The following is a 25,459-nucleotide window of genomic DNA, read 5'->3' as shown; positions in this document are numbered from 1 at the left end:
TAAAACTGGGCTGCCACAGATACAGTCAGTAATTGTGAACCAACAAAGTGCACCTATATACAGAAGTGAGTAGAGTAGCCAAAACTAGTACTGTATTGTTACTTTATTCATTCAGTTTATGTGACAAACTACCTATTTTAACAAGAAAATAAATGAATAGGAAGTCACGCATCAGCCATGCTTCATCATCACTCTGAATGAACAAACAATAGCTTCAATCTAAAGAATTTTTTTTTTAAACTTTTTAATGCCTCAAAAATGCAGACTATGGAAATGTAAACTGGTGGTAATATTTTGATTGTCAACCACACCTGCCGACACCTGAACTATTGCAAAAACCTAGTGTAAACATTTTTTCAGGAAAAAGAATGCATTATGCATAAATACAGTGTCATGGCAGATTTCCCCCATATGCCACTTACACAAAACACAAATAAACCGAATTACCATGAAGGAGAGGTTTAGTTAGACTGTGGAGGAGATGAGAGCATGTTTAAAACAAATGCTGCCACTTTTAAAGCCCCTGTCTACTCATTTTCATGATTGTCTTCTAAGTATTATCTTTAGTTTTTGTGACATCTTTACAGTGAACTGGCAAAGAAAGAATGCTGTTGGTCTTTTTCTGTTGTGAGATTTTTACAATGACTTTTTCTGCTGTTTTCTTCAGTTCAATTTGAGTTGGCTGGGACAAAATTTGCCCCACGGGACATGAGATCTGGAAGATTTTTCTAAATTGTTTTAACAAGGCGGGTGTCTTTTACATTGTGTGAAAATGTCATGATGAATGGACCAATACAAATGCCCTATTTATACTAGAACAGTCCAATAATGTAAGGTGTATGGGAATCAACTGACGAATCTATGTGGGATAAAACATCTCAGCAATTCCCCAAATTACCTCAGGTAGCCTGAATCAAAACATCATAGCCCGGATGTTCACTTAAAAATGAGAATGAAATGGAAACAACCAAGCAATCAATCAATCAAACAAACAAATTTACAGAAAATCACAGAAACAAACTTAGTCAATACTAGACAGAACTACATTAGGCTAAAACAGTAGGTTCATTCAACTTAACAAATGTCAACCAACAGGACAGAAATCTCACTGGCCTCTGAAAGACACCTTCTGATTTTACATTTTTTTCTCCTTAAAATTTGCCTATCACAAAAAAAGTGTAGATTATGACAGTCCTATGTTGAACGTAAGTATGAAAGTATTTTAAAGAAAGTCTATTACTAGGATTTGTTATTATATTAATAAGAAGTTAATCTAAAAATACATAGGTAAAACTAAAAGGCAGACAAAAGAGAGACAGTGAGCATACACTATACTACATACCATATACTATATACATACTATACACAACCAACACACCAGAGAACTATACCAACTGCTCTGTATCCCTGTCTATACAGAAACTGTATACTGTGGGTTTTACAAAGAAGGGATTTATAGCAGGGCTGTATCCAAGGCCAACACACAAAGAAGCATAATCTATTGTAAAGAGCACAAAACCTGTAGCCCTCAGTAGTGGAAAAAGGTAATACGGTCTGATGAGTCATCTTTTACCCTCTGTAATCATCAGATCGCTGCACCAGAAAGTAGATTTAATTCATCCCTCAAAGAACTGGAGGATTTTTTTTCCCTTTACCAGTGGCTCAAGGTTCTGTAGACTTACAAGATGCCATTCCAAATTAATTTGTACTGAAGGCTCTATTTATAAGCAACCTCATACTGTGGCGTCTGCCACAGGTGTTGGTTTTGTTGAGTTATATTGTGTTTATTGTTGACTGTGTTTTATTGTCTTGGCCTGTGGGTTAGTTAGTGTGGGTTTGTGTGTCTACCATAGATAGAAGTAAGGCTAGAAGTGACCATCCCTGCTATTCTGAGTTTTCCAGTGGCCTCTTTTTGTTTTGTTTCATAAAACAGCATTTTCTTGAGCAGAAACAATGGCCTCCTCTGGTTCTTCTTCACCGAGGATGCCAAATATTAATCTACCCTTAGGTGTTTACACTTTATCGTAAGCAAAAAAAGAAATGGAAGAAATAGATATGGACAGCAATTATCAGTATCATTGCCAAGTTTCCATAAATGCCTCCCTAAGCATTAATCATTTATTAGAAGGTTGATTACTAGACTGTCTAATGCTGTACAGATGCAAGACTTACAACAAAGAAAGCAAAATCTTCATGTGTTACTTAAGTATAACTTATAGAAGTCCAGTTCAATGAGAAAGGAGGCCAACCTACTCAGTGTTGGTTCTTTTTTCTCACTAACATACTCAACCAGAGAAGCATATTTTTTCCTCACACCAAGTCATTTTACACCATCAATTTGACTTCATTCCATTTCAGAGTGAGGAATAATGACCAAACCTTTTGTTCAGTACAATGTTGTATGATTACAGTACAAAGTGAATGGCACATAACTGAATAACAGTGATTGAGGGACAATGGTTCTATATTTATTTATTTTTTTATTTCCCAGATATAAATAGTCTGAACTGAACAGAATGAAGGCCTTTATTGGATTGTGGCCAACTATAAGAGTGGCAAAACTTTTTCAGTGCAGAAAAGGCAAAATGTGGAGAAAGTGAATGAAAAACTAATTCATAGTATTCATGAAAGTTTATGGAGTTTTAAACTAGGCTGATGGAAGAAATCAACTGCGTTATCATTGATTAGGGCCATCTGTTGTTTTAGCTAAGTCTAGCATGCGCCTCCTTTTTCATTAGCTTCTCTCTCATTCAAACTCTTCGCATTTGCTTGCCTCTATCTCTTGCCTGTTTTCCTGATACAGACCACAGCTACACAAGTTCTTCTCAAAATATGTACAGCAGAAGTTATCAAAATTAGATTGATTTTCTCAACAGCTGCAAATGAAAACTTGACTGGAATGTGTGGCAATCGAATTCACAAATGAACATTAACGGATTACACACGGATAAAATTTAATGACAGTGTCATTTGTTTTAGAGTTTCAATTAGCCAGAGTGAAGGCAGGAGTTATGCACCAGAATTTTTTCAGAAGATCAGAAGTGAACAGTCTTTATGGAAAAAAAGTGACTGTGACACAGAGAACAAATTAACAAATCATGAAACATTTCCTTACATTTTTGAAAATAAAAATTTTACTATGTAAACAGACTGGTGAACTGTCCATTGTGTATCCTGCCTTCCACCTGTAATAACACTGCTCTCCTCCTCTCATGGCACGTGCATTCATAGCCGTTTCCCTCACAAGGCGCAAAATACTGGGAGGAGATTATTATAATGAAGCACCAACTCCAATTTACCAAGACTGACAGTACATACTGTACATACTTAACGACTGAAAAAAGCTTCTTTTTGGTGCTAATGTGTTTGACGTTGTTGTTGCTAAGAGACAGAGAAAGAAGAGAGTTAATCACACATTTTTTTATTTTCAACTTTGACAAAAAGAAATTTGAACACCTGCACTTGTCATACTATTCATAATACAATTAACCAAATAAAAAACTGGCCAAGTTGTTTTGGTAAAACAGTCAGGTATAAGATAGAGACTGGACGCAAATGCAGAAAGGTTTTAATGAAAGCCAAAAATATAGAATTAAAGTCGGCAAACAGTACCGAAACAAGGAGCAGACAGTGTACTAAAAAAATTCAGGGTCGAAAAAAAGGAAAAGAAAAAGGGCAACAAAAAAAAACCCCTCAGAAACTCAGCTGGGTAGCAAGACACTTCTCAACCTGGGGAGGCATGGAGAGGGTTTTTAAAGGGGAAAGTGAAATGAGCTCCAGGTGTAAAAGGGAGTGAGAAGGAGGATGGGCAGGGTTGGTGATCAATAGGCCAGTGAAGCTGAGCGCTGGAGAGTGGAGGGATGCGGAGACTATGATGGGACAAAAACAGTATTTTAAACTGGTATTTCCTAAACCAGTGTGCTGGGAGGGACAATATGACTATATCTTATAGTTTGTGTTTTATGTAATCTTTTTTGTTATCATGATGCACAGTTTGTACTTTTTTCCCCAGGACTGTGGATATAACTGTAAATGTTTCAGTACAAAGGAATGAAAATTCACCTTGTTTAAAAGACCTACGTGCAGCACAATATGTGAAATCATGTATTTAGTTCAATATCAGAATGAGTGTGAATTTACAAAAAAAAAACAATTAATTTTATAAGATAAAACATTGAATTTCTTATCTTCAACCTGTTTTATTTAAGTATAGGTAAAACCATTTAAAACAAAGCATCACAATAGAACCTTATGTCAGTAAATGTTCATTGTCACCTGATATTGATTGTTATGTCAAATGGCAAGTACAACATTTATGACAAATGATACCCATTGGAGCAAGTGTTTATAAGTGTTTATGTATGGCATTATGTCATATATGCAGAAACATGTCCTGTTTCTTGGTGTCAGGAAACAAATGTGTCACTTACATCTGAAAGCTTATTTATTCCTGACGTCACTGAAGATTTCAGTCCAAACTTCACAGTTTGTTTCCTGCATTTCAGCCCCATTTTGAGCTTTTTGAAATGCATGATACAGGGCAATCAGAACTGAAGCAATTTACATATAGTTTACATAAAATTGGGTAAATTACATGTTTTTTGATTTTCTGAAGAGAAAATGAGTTAACACACAACACATTTACAAAACAAAACATGAAAAAATTCAGATTCTGATTTCTTATATTTTGACTGGGAGTTCAGACTTTTGCAGACCAGTGTATCAGTCATAAAGGAACAATATGAAAAATAACTGCCTAAAGAGAAATTCCAACAATTTTATAAATTCATGGCTCATTCAATTGTTGAGATGTCAACAAAGATATTCAGATTGCTTTAATGTGAAATAGTTAGTTGTAGGGAAACTTTATAGCGGTTAGGGTTAGGCCATTTTATTTACTGTCCTAAAAAAACTGTGAAGCTACACATGTCATATGAGTTTTTATATGGACTGTAATGATGGTAAATTAGTAGTAAATATGAAAAAAAGAATATAATTTGCCTCACAGTGCCCTGCCTGTATAACACCAATGTATGATTGTTTTAGGGCAAAAGCTTTTCTTAAAACTACGGTAAAACAACGTCTCATGTATAAGGCTAAAAACCTTTGGGTGCCACATCCACAACCATTTTCAAAAAGATTATCTATAGAACAATCTATAGCATGCAAAGGGTTCTTTGAAGGTTCTACAGAACCATTTTCTTTACTGAAGAACCCTTGAAGAACCATCTTTGTAAGAGTGTAGAACAGAGCACTTCACAACAAACCACTCTGAATGACTATTTACATTTTACTGATTTAATTATTCAGAGATCTTGAAAAATCAGTGGAACTCCTCTTTAATTCTAAGGAATAAAGAAAAGTTGGAAAATGGTAATTTAGACTCAAAATCACACAAACATTGTAAATGGAAAAAGAAAAATAAACTACTTGAAAGAAATAGAATATGAGCTCTTTAAGGAAGATGGTTGCATGCACTGTGCCTCACCTTGCCTGACATACTCCTCCGTCTCGTGGTGTACAAGCTCGGCCACGCAGCCCCCGTAGCGCAGCCGTCCTGCGTCCTGCTCATAGGCTTTGAGCGTCTCGCTGGAGCTGTAGGATTTCTGGGTGGCTACGCAGCACTCATCCGTGTCCAGTGAGGATGTGGCATAGTGCAGCTCCTTCCTGCACCTGCCCCGAGTCAGAGAGCGGTGACGCCTCTCCTTCATGTCCATCACGGCGGGGAGCCAAACAGCTCAGTGGAATGCCAGTTGTATTGATCACCTGGAAGAACAAAAGAGCACAAATAAAACAGTCTGTGCAGAAGACTTAAAACAATGATTCAGCTGTACTTTTTGCTTTTACATCATATTTATACCGGCAGCTATACAGCGAAAGCTTCAGTCATCGTATTAGCATTTTGCTTAAAAAAGGCCTTTATACTTAAATTAATATAAACTTCGCTTAAACTGCATCAAGTTACTAAGTTATCTCAAACAGACTTTATTATATGTCTTACGACACTTTATAACGTAATATTATCTACTAAAATGGACAAAAGTGTTGGCAAAAAAGTGTTAACTTTAAGATAGCTACTGTTCCTAGCTAATGTACTCTTGTATATAGTTGCTATCACAATAAAATCTCAATTCACGTCATGTAATTTGCTATTTAACTATTTATTTTTCACAGAACGTGGAAATGCCAGGTCTCATTCACAGACATTATGTGAACATTTCATATTTAGCGGACCAAAAGAAGTGCTCCAAAAGTACTTAGATTAACTTCCCTACCATTCAAAGTTAAGAACTTTTTTTTCCTTTACTTTAAAGTTATTTTTTAAAGGTTGTGTCACAACAGCAACACCATTTATAGGTATTAGTACATGTATAGTGCTAATTGTGTACATAAGCTTCATTGTGCCTCATAGCTCTGGTGCAAAACTAAAGAAGCAAAGTTTAGACAAACACTTCTTGGCTGACCAACTAAATTTGGGGTAAGAGAACTAATTCAGCTCGAAATTGTAATTAAAATATGCATTAAGCAGAGCTATTTTAAAATATTTAAATCACTGCATTAAAAGCATTCCACAGTAGCTGCCTGTTAGTGAAGCAAATACAGCAGTGCAAACAGAGAGTTAACAGGTTTAGATTAGAAGCTTTGTGGCTACCTGTAATGCAAATTGATGGGGGTCATTACACAATAAAAACATCCTCTAAACATCATCATCCAAACACAAACAGAACCTGCTGACTGCAGATCAAGCCCAGACTGAGACACAGCAGCAGGGGGGAGGAGAGCTGAGGCACACTCACAATTTTATTATCACCCACAGAGAGAGAAGGAGGGAGGGAGAGAGGGAGAGAGAGCGAGCGAGAGAGAAAGAGAGATGGCCATCCGCCCTCTTTGACACCCTCCTACTCTGCATCTGTGGCTTAGTGTTGAGTCATCACCAGAGACGCTTATCAAAAATTTGGTCTTTGGCTGAGCACACAAAATCCACTCAGAGCCCACAAACAGCATTCAGTCAAACACTCTATGTCTTACATGTTGGTGGTTTAGATAAAACTGATTATGGTGAACTTACTGTATGACATTATATACATATTTGTTTTGGTAGGCCAAAGTGCTGTTTGTTGTGGGTTGAGGGGTAAAACGACAAAATAATTGCAAAATAAATATAAATAAACAATGTACATTTCAAAAAGCTATAAAAAATTATAACATTATACTAGTTTATTACTAAACTACGAACAAATACCAAAAATATGTTCTATGAGTACTCTTACTGAAAGAGACGGTGGGGCTTTCCGGGTTGGCCAAATCAACCATCAGCCATCTTTGGTCAGCCCTGCCCTATACTTTACCTTCTGTATGTGTATTGTATTGCACTGTATGGTGTAGCTGTATGTCCAGTTATGAAGTCTGTGTCTATTACATTTTGTGTTGTTGGCAAATATGTATTACACAATCATCAGTTAAGGACATCAATTTTGACTGTTGTCACAATAACTGTAAGCTGTAATCATGTCATAACTATAATCATGTCTCTGAGCACCAGTTGATAAATTACAGCTAATTTTACGCTGCAGTTAACCGCTACTAATTTTCACCTATATTAGATACATTAGACAACTTTTAAGATAACACTTGCAGATTCTGAAGAAGAGTGTAACAGCAGGCCGACATCAAATTCTGAACATTTGGGATTCTTTGCTTTACCCTTTATTTTGCAGAACATTATTATTGTACAGTTCAAAAGGTTTAGAGAGAACGGTAATTATCAACTGAATTATGTTAGCTAACAAACGCCTCCACTGGCAGACATCATGTGAATTCTTCTTACAGTAAAGAGAATCTGATGCACTCATCTATTTACATGCATTTAAATTGACACATTTGTTTTTTAATACATTATTTAAAAAGCTTCCCGGTTTACTTGTTTCCAAAATGGTATTTTTGAATCTTTGGTAGATAGTTTGTTATTGTTTTGTCCATTTTTTTTTATTATTTTTGTCTGGCCATTACACAGTTAAAAGTTTTTTTTTGAGGGGCGGGGGTCCCAATTTTCTCCCCATTTCAGTTGTATCCCAACAGTTAGGACTCCCCTAATGATACAAACCACCAGCGCTAGGAGGAGAAAGGTTGGCACAGGCTTCCTCCAAGACTTGTGAAGCCAGTCACTGCATTTTTTCAAACTGCACCAAACGCACCCAGAGAAAAGCGCCAACTGGCAGATCTGTTGACTAGCAATCGCACTGGGTGATGGGGGAGAGCGAGGTGGCCATCCTACCCACCAGGAGAGTGAGGCCAATTAACTTTTCAACTGCAGCCACACTTTTACCTGAAACAGCACACTCAAAGTTAAAGGAGTACTGTTCCCACATGCTTTGGACTATAGCCATGATCTCAGTCTCAAGTTTCTTTTCCGGCAGTAAGAGTTGATTTTCATCTGGCTCACAGATCGCTAAACTGATCTCTGAATCTTGTCGTTTATCAAGACAACATGTATTGGATAAGGATAAGAACTTAATGACCGTTACTGTTATGATCATAAAATGGTCTTATTAACAGTATGCTGCATCATCATATTGCTGAAAGATTAGATGCATAACAATGATATGAAAAACAAGGAAGTGTGCCGGTCCCAGTACAGTGATCTAGAAAAGGTTAAAATAACTGACAAATGACTGGATTATTAATATAATCGACAGTGACAGCCCTACTCTCACACAGTGTAAGGAAGAGGGTGGTGCTCGTGGCCGCCCCGTTCGGCTGAGCTGAAAATATCTTTGTAGTGCTTAAAGTGTTTGCTTAGGACACAGATGTCAGCGTTCAGTTAAACACTCAATCAGCAGTATTCAGTCGCTAAAGAGCCGATCTATTATTCGCGCTTGATATTTACCAGCATCAAACAAAGGCTAATCAATGCGGAACCAAGGCAGTGAAAAGCAGCACTGTAATTGCACTGAGCGAACGCACATGAAGCTCTGCCCAGTCAATACCCTCAATGAGACTCAGACATGTTTACATAGGGGGAGGCACTTCAGTGATGTTCATTGATTGGCAATTGATATTTACATAAATAAATGCTACAGTTGCACACGGAACACGCTAACAAAGCAAACGATTTATGTTCCGAAACAATAAGCAAGCAAGATATGTTCACTCTTTGAGGAACAGTGGCCTGGACCCTGTGCCAGATAAAGCAAAATACAGAACCAGTTAAAGGTCTGGACACATATGATTGATTGTATGTTTGTCGTGATCATAAAGACATTTCAAGCTAAAGGCAAATGTTTAAATGCTTAAGCTTTGTTTCTAAGGGAAATGTAGATGTTTAGTATATGAGTGTTAATAATGCACCAAAATGAAATTCAAGATAACCTGGACTAACAACCAAAAAAAGAAAATTATAAACGGATATTTTTTTTACTGCACCATAAATTCTATTCATTTATTTTGCTTTCACTTTATGTCTTTAACTTTATGGAATAAAGTTAAAGACCTATCTACAAAGTTAAAGACTTATCTACAAAAAAGGAAGAACACTTTAATGTAAAATGTATTATTTCATATATTATTAATATAATGATATATATTATATTATTATTTTATATTAATAATTTGTTATTATTACTATTTTTATTTTTTTGGCTAAATTTAGTTTTTCAAATGGAGATCAACCTGAGTTACAGAGAAGTGAGTCACCAAGTTTTAGCAAACAACTAGGTGCTGGCACTGTTTGAATGCAGAGTTGATGTCCGGTGCAGAGGAGCAAAATAAACAAAGTCTTTTTTAGCCACTATTTGTAATTCTGATTAGTACGCAATTGAGTTGTAGAGGGTCATACTGTGGCACTTCGCAGTAGGCCTACTTCATTTAAAAAAATTGAAATAGTATATTTTTCAAAGTTTTTTGTTGGTATTTTCACCTTTTCGACTGAAAACCGAAAGTGTCATCTTTCAGTGTCTGGAATTTTGGTGTCTAAACTGTCAAGATGAATCCTATTTATCTCTGTAAAGCAACTTTGAAGTTTGAAAAGGTGCTATATAAATAAAACATTTGAATACTTTATTTATTTGTCAAGGGTTATAATAGGGAGTTTGTCCCCTCTTTGCTGCAGGAACAGCCTCTATTCTTCTGGGAAGATTTTATCCTAAATGTTGGAACATTGCTGTGAGGATTTGATTGTAGCCACAAGCGCATTAGTGAGGTCAGGTACTGATATTGGATGATTAGTTCACACTGGATCACACTGGAACATCATTTCAACTCATGTTCTTCTTGGGAGACTGTAAGCTGTGTGACCAGCAACAGATGCACCTTACACTAAATTCACTAATTAGAAGTGGTGTCTGGATATTTTTGGTTAAATAGTGCATGTAATTTTGTATTTTTTTTTAATTTTCTTATTATTATTATAAAGGGTGGAAAACTGTTCTATGAGTAGGCGTGTACAAAATTTTGTGTGCTGCTGTGTGTCACAGAAAAACTACAATACTGGAAACAATCAGCTGTTGGTGCTTTGTTCTAGCTCTGATGGACGAGACAAGGTTTTCTGATGACTTTCTAAGCTCTCTCGGTCATTGATACAGACACTGGTGGCTCAAAAGTGTTCACCCAGCAGAAGAACCATCATGCTGTTTGTGAAACTCTGCACTATCATCATTATCACCTTGGGCTACTGTAACACACACAGAGACCACGATCAAACCATGACATCCTCTGTGCTTTCTCACAATCAGCTGTCCTGCCTTGTGAACGGTCACCCTTAATGATGAAACTATTTGGTCTTGGAAATATTTTGTCAAGCTGTTGTCAATGAACACCATTTGTCACTATATCCACATAGTAGGTTAAAACTGCACCAGCACAGCAGAAACTATATGTTAGCAATGTTCAGAAATGCTGTCTGAGCTTGAGCTTATCTGAAATAAACTGATGCACAGTGTAAACAAATTGTGGTCTGACAATTCAAACTTACACTGAGCCAAAGAAAAAAATCACTATTGTTACCAGCGTAAAGTTCAAAGGCCAGGGTCTGTTATAGTAAGGGTGGTGTATTAGTAACTTGCACATCTTTGAAAGCATTGTTACTGCTCCAATATATATAAATATATTTTGGAGTAACATTTGCTGTCTTCTAGATGACATTATTTTCAAGAATGCCCATGATAGCTGCAAGTAGAATCAGAAAGTATAGGAGCTGAAGTAGTACAGACATGTCTCATGTTGAAACTATGGTGCTTCATAAAGTATAAAGTTCATATGATGATGAAGACCACATGTGGTCACTTTGTAAAAGAAGGACAAAAAATTACACTGTCAAACCTGGCTTAATTAGCACCTTCAGTCTCCAAACTATTATTCAGTGTTGATAAAAGGAAAGGTGATGAAACACAGTGGTAAAGCTGCCCCTGTTCCAATTTTTATGGAACATAAAAAAAGGAAGGCATTAAATCTTGAATTAGCATATATTTACAAAAAAAATAGAAGATGAGACAGCAGATATCTGGTTTGTGTACTTATTTTTTTTAATATAAGTAAGTCATGGGGCGGCACGGTGGCGTGGTGGGTAGCGCTGGGTTCGATTCCCCGGGCGGGTGACCGGGGTCCTCTCTGTGTGGAGTTTGCATATTCTCCCCGTGTCTGCATGGGTTTCCTCCAGGTTCTCCAGTTTCCTCCCACAGTCCAAAGACATGCAGTCAGGCCAATTGGACATGCTATATTGCCCCTAGCTGTGAGTGTGTGAGTGACTGTGTATGTCTGTCTGCCCTGCGATGGACAGGCGACCAGGGTGTATCCTGCCTTCTGCCCGATGACAACTGGGATAGGCTCCAGCACTGAAGAATGTATCACTGTATATTTTATTCAGGTTTTTTTCGTCTTAGAGCTGTTTGTAAGATCAGTGATCTTCCCCGGTCAGTAAGAGTTTATGCTGCCTCCAGAGTTCACATGTAAACCTTTCTGCTCTGGTGCCGCTGCTGGGTGGCTGAAATTCTTATTGCAAAACCTAAATGAAAAAAGAACTGCATGACAGACTGACATTATGCAAAGAAGGGCCAGGAGGCCAAGTCTGAAAGTTTCATTCACAGCATTATTGCCATACTTTTTGACTGACTGAAGAACTAAGTGATGGAAAGGAATCCCCAGAAATCCCCAGGCAGAACCGTTCGAGAGGTGAAGACGAAACCCAGTCAGGCGAAACGCCAGCACAGAGAACTTCTCTCACTATCAATAAGTGATGACCAGTCCCCTCTATATACTCCGTCATCTTCTTGGCAAACTGAGGCAGGTTCTGTCCTGGAACCCCATTAAAATTAATCCCTAAAATCCACCTCAGGCAGAACGGAGCAGAGCGCCCACCATCATCTGTGTGGAAACAAAAGGCCACTGGTTGAGCCATGCTGTCAGTGAGCAGCACTTGCCTGGTAAAGGATGAGCACCGGTTTAGAGAGAGAGAGAGAGAGAGAGAGAGAGAGAGAGAGAGAGAGGAGAGAGAGAGAGAGACAGGTAGAGAGTGAACACACAGAATGAGAAAAGGAATAGTGACAAAGAAAAAGAGAGAATAAGAGATCAAAAGGCAGTAAAAGAGAATGAGAAAGATAGAGAACGAGAGATAGCAAAAGAGTGAGACAGAGACAGACAAAATAAGGGAGACACGGTGACAGAGAGAATGAGAAAGAGAGAGAAGAAAAAAAGAAAGGCAGAGAGAACAAGATAGAAACAAAGAGAGAAACAGTATGAGAGACAGAGAAAGAATTAGTTAAAAAGTGAGACAGAAACAGAGAGAAAGTACTAGAGACAGAGAGCGACAGACAGACAAGGAAAATATCAAATAAAATTGTCTAATAAATATTTGTACGGTGGTTTGAAGAGGATTCATGCAGATCTGGCAGATCTGAAGTCACCATGTTACTATATCTGCCAGAACATTTTGTCCCCACACTCTTATGATACGGCTAAAAGCAACTTCAAACAAAACAGAGAAGCTTCTGAACATATAAAATTTCTCTGTAAACTCACTCAAGAGAGAGAGAGAGCAAGAGAGAGAGAGAGAAACAACTAGCTATTTTTTTCAAGCTGTCAAAATTCGAACGATTGAGATGAATGATGCAGTGCTTCCATCAGGTCTGTTCAAGAGAATCAAACTTCTTTTTCAGGTTTTCACACATCAGAGAGACACGGGCAGAGTCTACAAAGACATTTTCAATGTCCTGTTGCTGTATTTGCAAGCACCTAATGACTGTATTGCACAGTGCACTGCTGTTTACAGTCTAATATCACTAAAATATTTTTTCTGTTATGAGATAAAGGCATGTTTTAATTTCTCTGTTACATAACTACTGGTACGTACAGTCTTCTGCTCTGTTTCATATCTACACCTGTACATAAACAGAAACACCTCACCAGTCATAACACTTTAGACTCCTTGCGTGTTTGTGTGGCAAACTTGTTTCCATCTTAAAACTTTCATTCAAATTTTCAGGATGTTAGTCAGGCTATTTAATCAATCATCCTTTATTCCATCGGTCACAATCTGATCTAAGTACAGGGGTGGGAAGAAAAAAAAAGAGAGAGGGAGACAATGAGAGAGAGTTGAGAGAGACAGAGAGTGAGAGAGAACTTAAAAAAGAGTGAAAAATGGGGAGGAAATGTAAGACAGGGACATAGAATGACAAACAGGGACAGACAGAAAGAAAGAAAGAAAGAAAGAAAGAAAGAAAGAAAGAAAGAAAGAAAGCTAGAGAGAGAAAAACAGAATGAGAAAAAGAAAGAAATCATGAGTAAGAGAGCTGAAGAATGAGAGAGAAAGAAAGAGCTAAAGAGTATGAAAGAGAGACAGAAAGTAGGAGAAAGAAAATATAAATGCCAGAGGGAGAGAATGAGTGAGAATGGAGAAGAAAGAAAGAATAAGAGAAAGAAAGCAAGATGGAGTGACAGAGCTAGAGAATAGAAATAGAAAGAGTTAATGACCAAAAAAGAGACAGAATGAGGGAGAAAGAAGGAGAGAGAATGAGTAAAAGAATGAAAGAGTGAGCTGAAGTGAGAGAACTAGAGAAAGAGAGAAGGGAAAAAGTCAGAGAAACAGGTCTTTGGCTTGCAGATGTGGAGTAAGGAGAGAAATGAGGAGGATGGCCTGGCAGGGTGGCTTTTACACTCGGGGGAATTGATGTAAAGAGCAGATACTAAAGAAAGATGGAAGTTTGAAAAGTTCAGATATGAACAGAATCGTGAGTGGTGGCGTCCAACTGAGCAGAACTGGCAGTTATAGACCAGAATTCTTGAAGTTTAAGGGGGGACGACCTTGCAGAGCCTCAGGGGAAAAGATCTCTGCTGTCAAACAGTCACACTTTTAGCACCCTGAAGCAGTGACACTCAGTAAGCAGTGAGCAGGCTGAAGGTGCTAGAACATCTCTGAAACATGTAAGTGCTGCCAGCACACATCTGACAGCATTGTGCAGAGTCTGGAGAAAAGCCTAATTAACGCAATTTTCTCCGAAACCAAAATGTAGTAGATCAGCCAAGTCATGTTCAGTGCCTAAAGTTTGCTTCTTTAATTTTAAAGTGAATGAGGCTGTAGCTAACAAGCAATGAAAGCTTCTACCCCACCAATTACCAACACACTACCTCCATGCCTAAGTCATCACATACTTGCCTCAAATTATGTGGAACTGTGTAGGTAAATAATCTCAAACAGACTGACACTGTATGACAAACCGTTATCTATAATTAAACAAAAACACAATCATGCACTGAAATAAAAATCCTTGACCCAGTTGGAAACTGAAATTTAGGCTATGTTATAAAAAGTGGCCCAAATCTGATTTTCTTACCAGATTTATTATTAGGCTGTTCACAGTATCTTTGAATTGTGATCCATATGCCAAATCAGTCTGAACAGATCATGCTCCTAAACTGACCCATATGTATAAAAGAATGATTCACATGGCACACTCATCCAGAGGTTAAAGGTTAGAGCCACTCCCGGAGCTTTCAGTTTCATCTTCTCTACACCAGCATCACAGTAGCTAGCAAGCTCCATGTTCAGTCTCACTGTAAAAAGGGCACGTTACGTAGGTATGGCCACTTCTTTGATTCATGTTTGTGTTTCTTTAAGTTTTACTTTCAGACTTTTATGAATCCCCTCTGAAAATGGACTGGTTTGGACAAACATCTTCTAATATTTTGTGAAAACATCAGCTTAGATGTTTATGAGGTCTCAGCAGCGTGAAATGATGATGAATGTCAAGTCGGGTTTCCATAAAAGTCACATCAATTCCGAACTGGCTGTTCACACTGAGTCGCATGGCCACATATCAGATATGCATCAGATTTTAGCGCCACGTATGAAAGTGTCATAAATCGGAAGTGAAAATGTCAGATTCAGTGTATACTATGCTGTTCACACTGCCACACATAACACATCTGTGTTACACATGAGGAAAAAGATCAGACTTGGGCCACTTTTACTGTTGTGAGAACAAAGCCTCAGCACAATTTGGTTCAAAAACTAAAGCCATCAACCGAAAAAGGTAATAAACAAAAACAGTTAACAGTTGTGCTTCGACAACAGAGAATAGCTGGTCACAAAGGCAATGAATCCCTTTTGATATACTTTACATTTCGGCACTGTTGTCTGTGAATGTTTTCCTCATTTTAAAAACTGTGGCAGATGGAATCAGACAGCATAGACTTTTCTTTCTGTCTTGTTATTTTGCTGTATTCTGCATATCGAGCCGAATGATGTTTTTAAATGGTAGTAAAGTTATAACCCTAAGTCTATCTATCAAATCTAGTCAACTTTATTTATATTTTTTCACAACAGGCATCACAAAGCAATCTTACAGGAAAATCCGGATTCGAGCCTACCGTGAGCATCGCCAATGGTGATAGTGGCAAGAAAAAACTCCCTAAGAGGAAGAGAAAGAAACATCGAAAGGAACCAATACTCAAAAGGGGAACCCATCTTCCTCTGGTCGACACCAGATAGCAAACAATAACAAGAGCAATTTAAGCAGAGAATGAGGTTTTGACATTATACGGTATCAAATATTAAAATACAGAAAAGAGGAAAAACAGGTGAAGCAATTGCTATAATCAAACAGTTTGAGTCTGTGCAGCAGCAGCAGGACCAGGAGAGTCAGTTCATGCAGGTGAGGTTTACACAGTGTTGTACAGCAGGAAGCTCTATGGTGGTCACACTTGTCCAAAAGGCTGGCAAGTAGTGGGCACCTGATCAAGGCAGAAGATAGGCAGCTGTTCAAAGTCATTGGGCGTCGAACCCTCTCCTGATACTTGCTCCTTTTCATTACTATTCTTCTTCTTCTTCTTCTATTTCTTTCGGCTGCTCCCTTTAGGGATCGCCACAGCGGATCATCTGCCTCCATCTTGCCCTGTCCACTGCCTCCTCTACTTTTACACCAAACCTTTTCATCACTATTAAAATAATTTATTAAGTCAGATTTTAACTACTGGTTGTAGGCCTATTTAACCTTAGTTTTTTGTCTGTCAAAGTTTTCTCCTTTGGACAAAAACCGAACACAAGTTACATTATTGACCTTTTCATTTTTACATTTTCATTTTCAAGCCAAATATTTTTGGTGGTCAAAGCTAAAACCATGTAAGACACCATCTTGAATCTAGAATGTTGTCCATGCTTTTTAAGAGTGTCCTATATTTCAGTCAAGACCACTTTGCAAAGGAAATTTTATTTCTATTTGCAGTAAATTATACTTGGTGGTATGGCTCTGTTCTGGGACCTCTGCCCCTACAAGTACATATCAGATAAGCATCAATGAAAACAAACACGACATTGAACAAGTCAGACTCAGCAGGGAGTAGACGGGGTGGAGACAGGTTGCAGGTGGCTACAGAGGAAGCTGCAGAGAAGGGCTAAAGCATCTTAAATAAGTGTGTTGATGAATTTAGCCAATTGTATGCATAGCTGTCAAGATCATCTGATAACAGCAGGTGACTAAGCTTGAGCTTGACCTGGTGGCCTACCTGAACTAAAGCTATGCTGGATTTTTATAGATAACGCTATTAAACACACTGTTAGAAACTGAGTTGTTAACTCCATCTATAGTTAGCAAGCCTGTTTTAGATTACTTAACAACTTGATGTAGTTTGTAGTAAGTGCTCGATTAGCATGCAGTTTACACAATGCTAACATTTAGAATTACACTAGTCTTGTAGCTCTAGTACAAGACGAATAAAGAGAACTTCAGGCACCAAATGCCCCAGCTGATTGACTACATTTCAGGTATGGGGGAGCTGCGTAAATGAAATTTTTTTTTGTCTAACTGTTCCTTTAACCAATTAAACCTATTTGTTGAATTTCATTCCAGTGTAGTGAAAAAGTCATTTCAAGTAGTGTTATGAGGGCTCGGAAATGGCATCCAGGCGGCATTCAGCCAATTGATTCCAGAGAAACGAGTGAGGTGGAGATGTAGGTTATTCTCTCAATTATCCAATTGAAACAGTCCTTTTAGCTGAAAATGTCAGAACTCAGCTGACAATTTATCGCTGCATTGGGCCCAGGAGGGCTATTCATCATCCTTTTTTTCCCGCCCCACACTGGGATCACTCCTCCATGAACGCGAATGTTCTGGAGAAGAACCGACATCTATTTTTGACACCACAAACAGAAGGCAAAGTAGAAATGTCAAACTCTCCTCCACCGGCACCAGAGGCAGCAACACAGAAGAGGATTTTCGAGGAGATTCTGAAGGCTTAGAAGGGAACATGTGGTATAGAACACATATCTGGAAGTGCAGGACCCCCAAGAGGAACCACAGCATGGATTAGCTTTACCGCTAGTCCTGAGGCAAGAATGTGTTGAGTCTCTTGAGCTGGGCGAGAACATAGCTAGGAACGCGATGCCCCCCGAATGCATCTGTTAGTGTATCGGCACATCTCTTAGATGAATAGATCAGTGAAAAAGCAAATAAACACAATTTAACCTTTAGCCTAACTTTACACCAAATGAATGTAACCTTAAACAGATTTGCTTACATCTGTGACATTGTATAAAACCTATACATTTATAAATATGAACAAGTGCACACAAATTACACAGCTAAAAACAGTATGAACATTAGTACTACTGCATATTGTCTTTACTTTTGTCCATGTAGAGTAACAATGTTATACAGAGTCAGAATCCACAAAAGAAAGTCTGTTTGAGATTACTTAACAACTTTATGTGGTTTAAGGGTTAGGACTGATGGGCTGATACAGATACTGGCTGTTGTCAAAGTCACTGACAACAAACGTACTGGGCCGATCTTCACTGACCACTGCCTGTAGTTTGAAACACAATGCCTAATGAAATGAGCATTAAAGCTACGCCATGTAAGATTTGGGGGTTTGGAATTGTGCACCTTTGACTTCAAGCCTTACAGGGTGACTTGCTGGAGTTCATGGACACCATATGTTGCATGTTTTTTTTTCTCCTTTCTCAGTAATGCTGCTGCTTTTAATTTTAACAAGAAAATCACACATAGCACAGCTTTAAGTAAACATAATTTTTAACAAAAATACTGAACATTTAAAAATTATAAAAATAAGTACATTGGGCCTTCAGACAGTATATAAGTGATGATGACAAAATTTAAAGACACATTTTAAAATAAACTTTATAGCACTTTAAAAATAAAACAAAAATTAATTTTCCTAAATCAAGCACATAAATTTAAGATTGCATTTTGTTAAGAGTATGCATTAGCCATGAAGCTTCCACATAAAACTAAAGATGCAAATGTCAGACACTGAACTTGGCCTTGTCAATTGACTGCTTTTAGGGTGAAGTGAATTTTGGGCTAAACTCTAGCTGAACTCTAGCTAGTCTAATATTAATATTAGATAATACTAATATTGTGCTGGTTCTGTAGAAAACTTTGTTATATGTGTAACAAAAGGTACTACTGATGCTAGTGCAGTCACCCAGGTCTGACCTGGTTCGGTTTGGTTGGATGATCAAGTCTGTATTTTGTGCTGTTTCATTTCTTCTCTGCTCATTACTCCTTTGGTTTTCAAAGTGCACTGATACAAAGAACACTTACTGCCAACACTTTTACACTTTCGTTTTAAAAGGACAATTCTTGCACCATCTGTCTCACAGCGCATGAGTAAGAAAGGCATTTGACTAAGCAGTTCTTTTTAAAAGAAAGCTTGCTTTCAATTACTTGTTAGCTGCAATACCCTCATAGCACCAGCACAAAATCAAAGAAGCAAACACATGTCCTGGCTGAACAACTTGGCTGATCACTGCAGCGATAAACTGTCAGCTGAGTTCTGACATTTTCAGCTACAAGGAGTTTCAATTTGACATCTGAGAGAATAATCTAAGTGATACTTTTTAATCCCACAAATGGAGAAATTCCACCTCCGCATTTAATCCATCCGTGAAGTGAAACACCACATACACACTAGTGAATACACACACACTAGGGGGCAGTGAGCACACTTGCCCGGAGCAGTGGGCAGCCCGGGGAGCAATTGGGGGTTAGGTGTCTTGCTCAAGGACACCTCAGTCATGGACTGCTGGCACTGCGGATCGAATCGGCAACACAGAGCTAGTTCCCTAACCTCTAGCCCACGACATTTACATCTCCACCTCACCTGTTTCTCTGGAATCAATTGGCTGTATGCTGCCTGGAACCCATCTCTGAGCTCCCACCATGCTACTTCTATGCTAGAATGGTTTTGGACTGCCTAAACATGCTTGAGTTCCTGCTCAGAAACTTACAAGCTAACTTCATTTTTGTTTATGATTCAGTAGGTCTTGCTGTGAGTTAAATCAAAATTTTATAGCCTACAAACTACTTCTTGTTATTTTTAATCAAATTAATGTAACCACAAAGCCAAAACCTACTTGAGCCCTTGTTCCACAAGGGAAGACATTCTGGGTGTGGAAGGCTGCAGCACGGCTTTATCTGTCTAACAAACAAAAATAGTGTTGCCTTGCACAGCTACAGAATGTTCTGAAGCTGGACAAGACATTTAGACTGATATGAACATAGATTAAAAAAGGACATACTACATAATACACTACATCCCTGCTCCTATGATATAGGAGACATAGTGCTGTTCTTTGCCATCACAAAGTTTATTAAGTGGGCGCAAAATGGCTGCGAACTGTGACCATTTTAATTTTAAACATTCAATGAAGTATTCTAACTTTAAACTAGTACCACTTTTCAGATATAACTGAAGAATTAACAATTACAAAAAGGCAGCTACATCTTTTGCAATTACAGTGGTGCTTGAAAGTTTGTGAACCCTTTTATATGATATTACATATTTGTGAGTGGCATAAGTATGTGAACCTTTGCTTTCAGTATCTGGTATGACCCCTCTGTGCAGCAATAACTGTAGCTAAACATTTCCGGTAACTGTTGATCAGTGCTGCACACTGGCTTGGAGGAATTTCAGCCCATTCCTCCTTACAGAACAGCTTCAACTCTGGGATGTTGGTGGGTTTCCTCACATTAACGGCTCGCTTCAGGTCCTTCCATAACATTTCAATAGGATTAAGGTCAGGACTTTGACTTGGCCATTCCAAAACATTAACTTTATTCTTCTTTAACCATTCTTTGGTAGAACGACTTGTGTGCTTAGGGTCGTTGAGATTCAGTTCATGGACAGATGTCATGACATTTTCCTTTAAAATTCTCGGATATAATTCAGAATTCATTGTTCCATCAATGATGGCAAGCTGTCCTGGCCCAGATGCAGCAAACAGGCCCAAACCATGATACTACCACCACCATGTTTCACAGATAAGATAAGGTTCTTATGCAGGAATGCAGTGTTTTCCTTTCTCCAAACATAACGCTTTTCATTTAAACCAAAAAGTTCTATTTTGGTCTCATCCGTCCACAAAATATTCTTCCAATAGCCTTCTGGTTTGTCCACGTGATCTTTAGCAAACTGGAGATGAGCAGCAATGTTCTTTTTGGAGAGCAGTGGCTTTCTCCTTGCAACCCTGCCATGCACAAAATTGTTGTTCAGTGTTCTCCTGATGGTGGACTCATGAACTCTAGCATTAGCCAATGTGAGAGAGGCCTTCAGTTGCTTAGTTACCCTGGGGTCCTTTGTGACCTCGCCGACTATTACACGCCTTGCTCTTGGAGTGATCTTTGTTGGATGACTACTCCTGGGGAAGGAAACAATGGTCTTGAATTTCCTCCATTTGTACACAGTTTGTCTGACTGTGGATTGGTGGAGTCCAAACTCTTTAGAGATGGTTTTGTAACCTTTTCCTGGCTGATGAGCATCAACAACTCTTTTTCTGAGCTCCTCAGAAATCTCCTTTGTTCAGGCCACAATACACTTCCATAAACATGTGTTGTGAAGAGCAGACTTTGATAGATCCCTGATCTTTAAATAAAACAGGGTGCCCACTCACACCTGATTGTCATCCCATTGATTGAAAACACCTGACTCCAATTTCACCTTCAAATTAACTGCTAATCCTACAGGTTCACATACTTTTGCCACTCACAAATATGTAATATTGGATCACTTTCCTCAATAAACAAATGACCAAGTATAATATTTTTGTGTCATTTATTTAACTGGGTTCTATTTATCTACTTTTAGGACTTATGTGAAAATCTATTGATGTTTTAGGTCATATTTAGGCAGAAATATAGAAAATTCTAAAGGGTTCACAAACTTTCATGCACCACTGTATTTTGTGGCCCCTTTAGTCCCTCCTCGGCAGGGTATTGTTTATTATTTTTGATACCAATACAGATCCCATACCTTCAATTCAATACTAATACCAGAACACTGATTAGAAAGAATACTTCTTTCTTATTGTAACAAACGTAACAAACAATGATCCATTCTATCTATCAAGTAGAAGAATAAAGCGCTACTTTTGATGCTAACTGAAGCCAAACATGTTCACTGCACTGGCAAACACCACAGTAGCATCTCTCTTTGTTTGCTTGTGTTCTGTTTCACCCAAGTTCTCCTATCTCCAACTACTGTTGAAGGAACTGCTTTCATCTAACATTAACCTGCATTTACTGAATGTGACTGTGCGACAGTTTGTGTGTAGTTCCCCCTTTCACTCTTCATGCGTCTCCGAGCCAGCCAGACTCAGATATTCTCTTTTTTTCTCTATTTAAAATGATTCTAATATTCTTTGTATTGAAATTGGCACCAATTTTTTGGACTTTTTAGTACTCAGTAGCACTAAAATGTTTCAATTGGTGCCTGCTGGCCCTCCTCTCCCTCTCTTTACTCCTCTATTTGGTTTTGAAAGCTATCGTTTTTTTTTCTATGAGTGGCACTAATCCAAAAATACACTTATTACTGACACCTGCTCAGTAGTTTTGAGTGGACAATTCTTTTTATAGTGCCATCTGTCTGTGTCAAGGTGTGTAAGGAAGAATGCTATCAAAGCCGCCTTCAGAGCTGGAGTATAAAAAGACACCCTTTCTGCTCCTTTGGACCCCCTTACACTGAGCCCAACTTAACAGACTGTTATTTAGCTCTCATATGAAAAATCATGACCCTTCAGTTCCATTTCTAGGTCATAATTCAACCAATTCATAATTCAGTGCAACCGTCCTGATCTTGACAGAGGGGGAAAAAAACGCACACATAGGCCCCACTTTTAAAGCGAAAATATTTAAAGTTATGGCGTAGTGACATGAGATCTAGAGAAGCAAGAGTAAAGAAAGAACGAGAGCGAGGAAAAAAATGAGCGCAAGAAAGAGAAAAGTGTACATGCAGGAAAACCAGAGCGAGATATAGAGGTGAGTGAGTGCTCTTGTGGGGGGTTTGCTCGCAGGTTTGCTCCCACTCAGCCAAGCAGGAGAGCAGGTATTTGAGGAGTGCTGCTAATGAAGACAGAGACAGTACTGGGAAGTGTCATTCACACGCACACACACATATACACGTACGCACCTGTCTAAAGGGCTGTTTCATAGACCACTTCAGTTCCTCCACCCCCCCCAGGCTTGGATAATGGGCCTGCTCTCCAAACACATTATATTCCATAGCAGACAGGCAGCACAAGTGGATAGAGAGGCCCCCACTCTTTTACTCCCAAGTGCCATAAAATTAGAATGCAGACACTACACGCCGCTTCAATTCGCACTCTCTGAGTGTCTCTCCCTCACACACTGGCTCATTATTTGCCCTATTCACATTGTGGAAATAATGTATTTTTCACCCTACTTTTTCAAAATTAGTATGGATAGAGCACCCATCTCTCTCAGATACTGCATCATCTTCTGATATTGATGGGATATTCCACCTGGCTACAGACCTCCTATTCTCTACCACAGAAACAGGCTTGATTCTAAGCTTTTGAAGACAATAAAACCACACAAACAAACATACACAACAAGGACAAGCCCCAAAGTAGTTTACCTTGTTTGCTCAGAAGCCCTAGTGTAAAAATACCAGAGATGGCATCAATTTGATACTCCTTCAGAAAAAAAACTGTAGTGGTCACTGTAGTGGTAGCCTCAATGGTACATCTTCAGTACCTTAAAAAAAAGTAAATGTATAGTAAATTTAAATGCTTTTATTATGTTCATACATCCACAATGATAATTCATTATTATTTTATATAAGTAAATTAAGACGTATTTTAAAAAGTTTCACAAATGTCCACTTAACCCTGATACAACAGATACTGCTGATTTTATTTTAGAACTATAGCTTCAAGGCAAGCATTGCTAACCAGCACTAGAACTTAACAGTCAATCATGAAGGACTGATCTTGGATCAGATTCATATTTATGATAGTCAGTGTCACAAATACTGATTGTAAATCAGCATTCCTGCTGCTCAGGTGGTTTGTGAGTACCAGCTCTGGTGTTGTCTGAAATGGCTGCCTGCAGCAGTGAAGTGCTGTTTATTTTTATAGTTCAAGTCGTAGTGCTCTCTAAACCCCATCAGCACTCCACTGGCAACTCTGTGCAACCTTAGTGAAGACCTAGGTGTTTTGGTGTTTCGGTGATGTATTTTTACAGAAGTTATCTGGGCTGTTTGGGTGAAAACTGGGTTCTAGTGGTTGACTCAGCTCCAGCTCTAAACTAAAGAAGAAAGATTTGTTCTCTAAACATATTTTGTCTGATCCACTACATCTGGGCTAACTGGAACATTGGGGAAATTGGAGATTTTCCTTTTTTTTCTGAACTATTCCTTTAATTGAATAAAGAAAGGTTGTGGTTTTCTGGAAATCATGCTGTTGGCTATGCATTTCATCCATAGGGTAGCAGTGTGTGTTTGAGCACGGTAATTTTAGATGGCAGTCTTAAGTGAAATGCTTAAATTAAAACATGACTAATTGCTTTTAGATTAAAAATCCTGGATCAGTATCAGCAGATGCACTGTCAGAAAAACAGGCACTGTGTCCTTCAAAGCTACAACAATGGTTTTAAGAGCCATTTGTGATTTTTGTATCTTTTCATAACCTAAGGATTTAAAACAGACCAAGGTGAGTGACAATACATTTTAATTAAAAATTTAATCTCAATCTAAATACTAAATACACTCAGTGTGTGTGTGTATATATATATATATATATATATATATATATATATATATATATATATATATATATATATATCATTCTAACCATGCTGTTATTTCACCATCACAGTAGGTTTTTTTCACAAATACTGTGTCACTCCGCTGAGACGCCATTGCTAAGCAGCAACAATTTTGACAGCTGTAGGAGACGCTTAAGCCAATTGAACTTCTCATTTTATGCACAACTACACTAAATTCCCAAACTGTCATCACCACTGAGCAAGCTTTTCAGTCAGAAGCTGTGATGAACACCTAAACAACCTGGAATCAGCTAGAAATTATCCGAATATACTATACAAAATCTAGCAAAAAAAGACAACACTGAGCTAAACTTGATATTGCAACAGTTCTATGGCTTAGTCTGTACTTCAAAAGGTGAGGCTTACAGCAGCCTGTGCAGCAAGTGAGCGGAGTTCGTTACTCAGATGTAGAAACAAGCTGTTTGTTAAGGAACTATAGTTTGGCGGAAAGAACTGCTAACATTAAAACATATTAAATGTCACGTTCAAGGCCAAATTTATTTATTTCTTACTTAATTTATTTAACTGTTGTATAAACAGAATAGCAATAGAACACTTGAGGTTGTGTGTTACCACTATTACATTACGGCTGTCCAAATGACCAAATGGCATGATGTTATTTCACAATAACCCTGCCTGTGATGATGATGCATATTGGATTTTCCCTACTAAAACTACTCTGCCCACGCTACCTGCCTATGCGTCTGCCCACAATCTTTACAAATGCACATTTTCATATTAAATTATAGCTGCTGTTAAAGCCCAGCCAGTCTCTGAGTAAATGGTTCTCACTTTTCCCCTTATAACAGACAATTTAACCATTGACAACATATTCAGTCAACATTTTCAGTTGAGAATTTTGTACTCCTCCAAATACACTTGCTCTG

The 25,459-nt window shown here is 38.2% G+C and overlaps 1 protein-coding gene across 5 annotated transcripts in view; it reads right to left on the bottom strand.

Annotated features, from left to right (window-relative positions):
- si:ch211-12m10.1 (teneurin-2) overlaps window positions 1–25,459 on the bottom strand; it is a 365,065-nt gene that overhangs the window by 281,462 nt on the left and 58,144 nt on the right. For all 5 annotated transcript variants that reach the window (XM_037545815.1, XM_037545813.1, XM_037545814.1 and 2 more), the window contains exon 2: window positions 5,489–5,766. In XM_037545815.1, coding sequence (XP_037401712.1) covers window positions 5,489–5,717 — 229 coding nt within the window. In that variant the 5' untranslated portion in view covers window positions 5,718–5,766. The remainder of the gene's footprint in view (window positions 1–5,488; window positions 5,767–25,459) is intronic.

The sequence above is a fragment of the Pygocentrus nattereri genome, chromosome 16 (assembly GCF_015220715.1).
Source record: "Pygocentrus nattereri isolate fPygNat1 chromosome 16, fPygNat1.pri, whole genome shotgun sequence".
NCBI classification, from domain to species: domain Eukaryota; kingdom Metazoa; phylum Chordata; class Actinopteri; order Characiformes; family Serrasalmidae; genus Pygocentrus; species Pygocentrus nattereri.
Note: the sequence above shows the minus strand (reverse complement) of the source record. Positions and strands in the feature narration are given on the sequence as shown.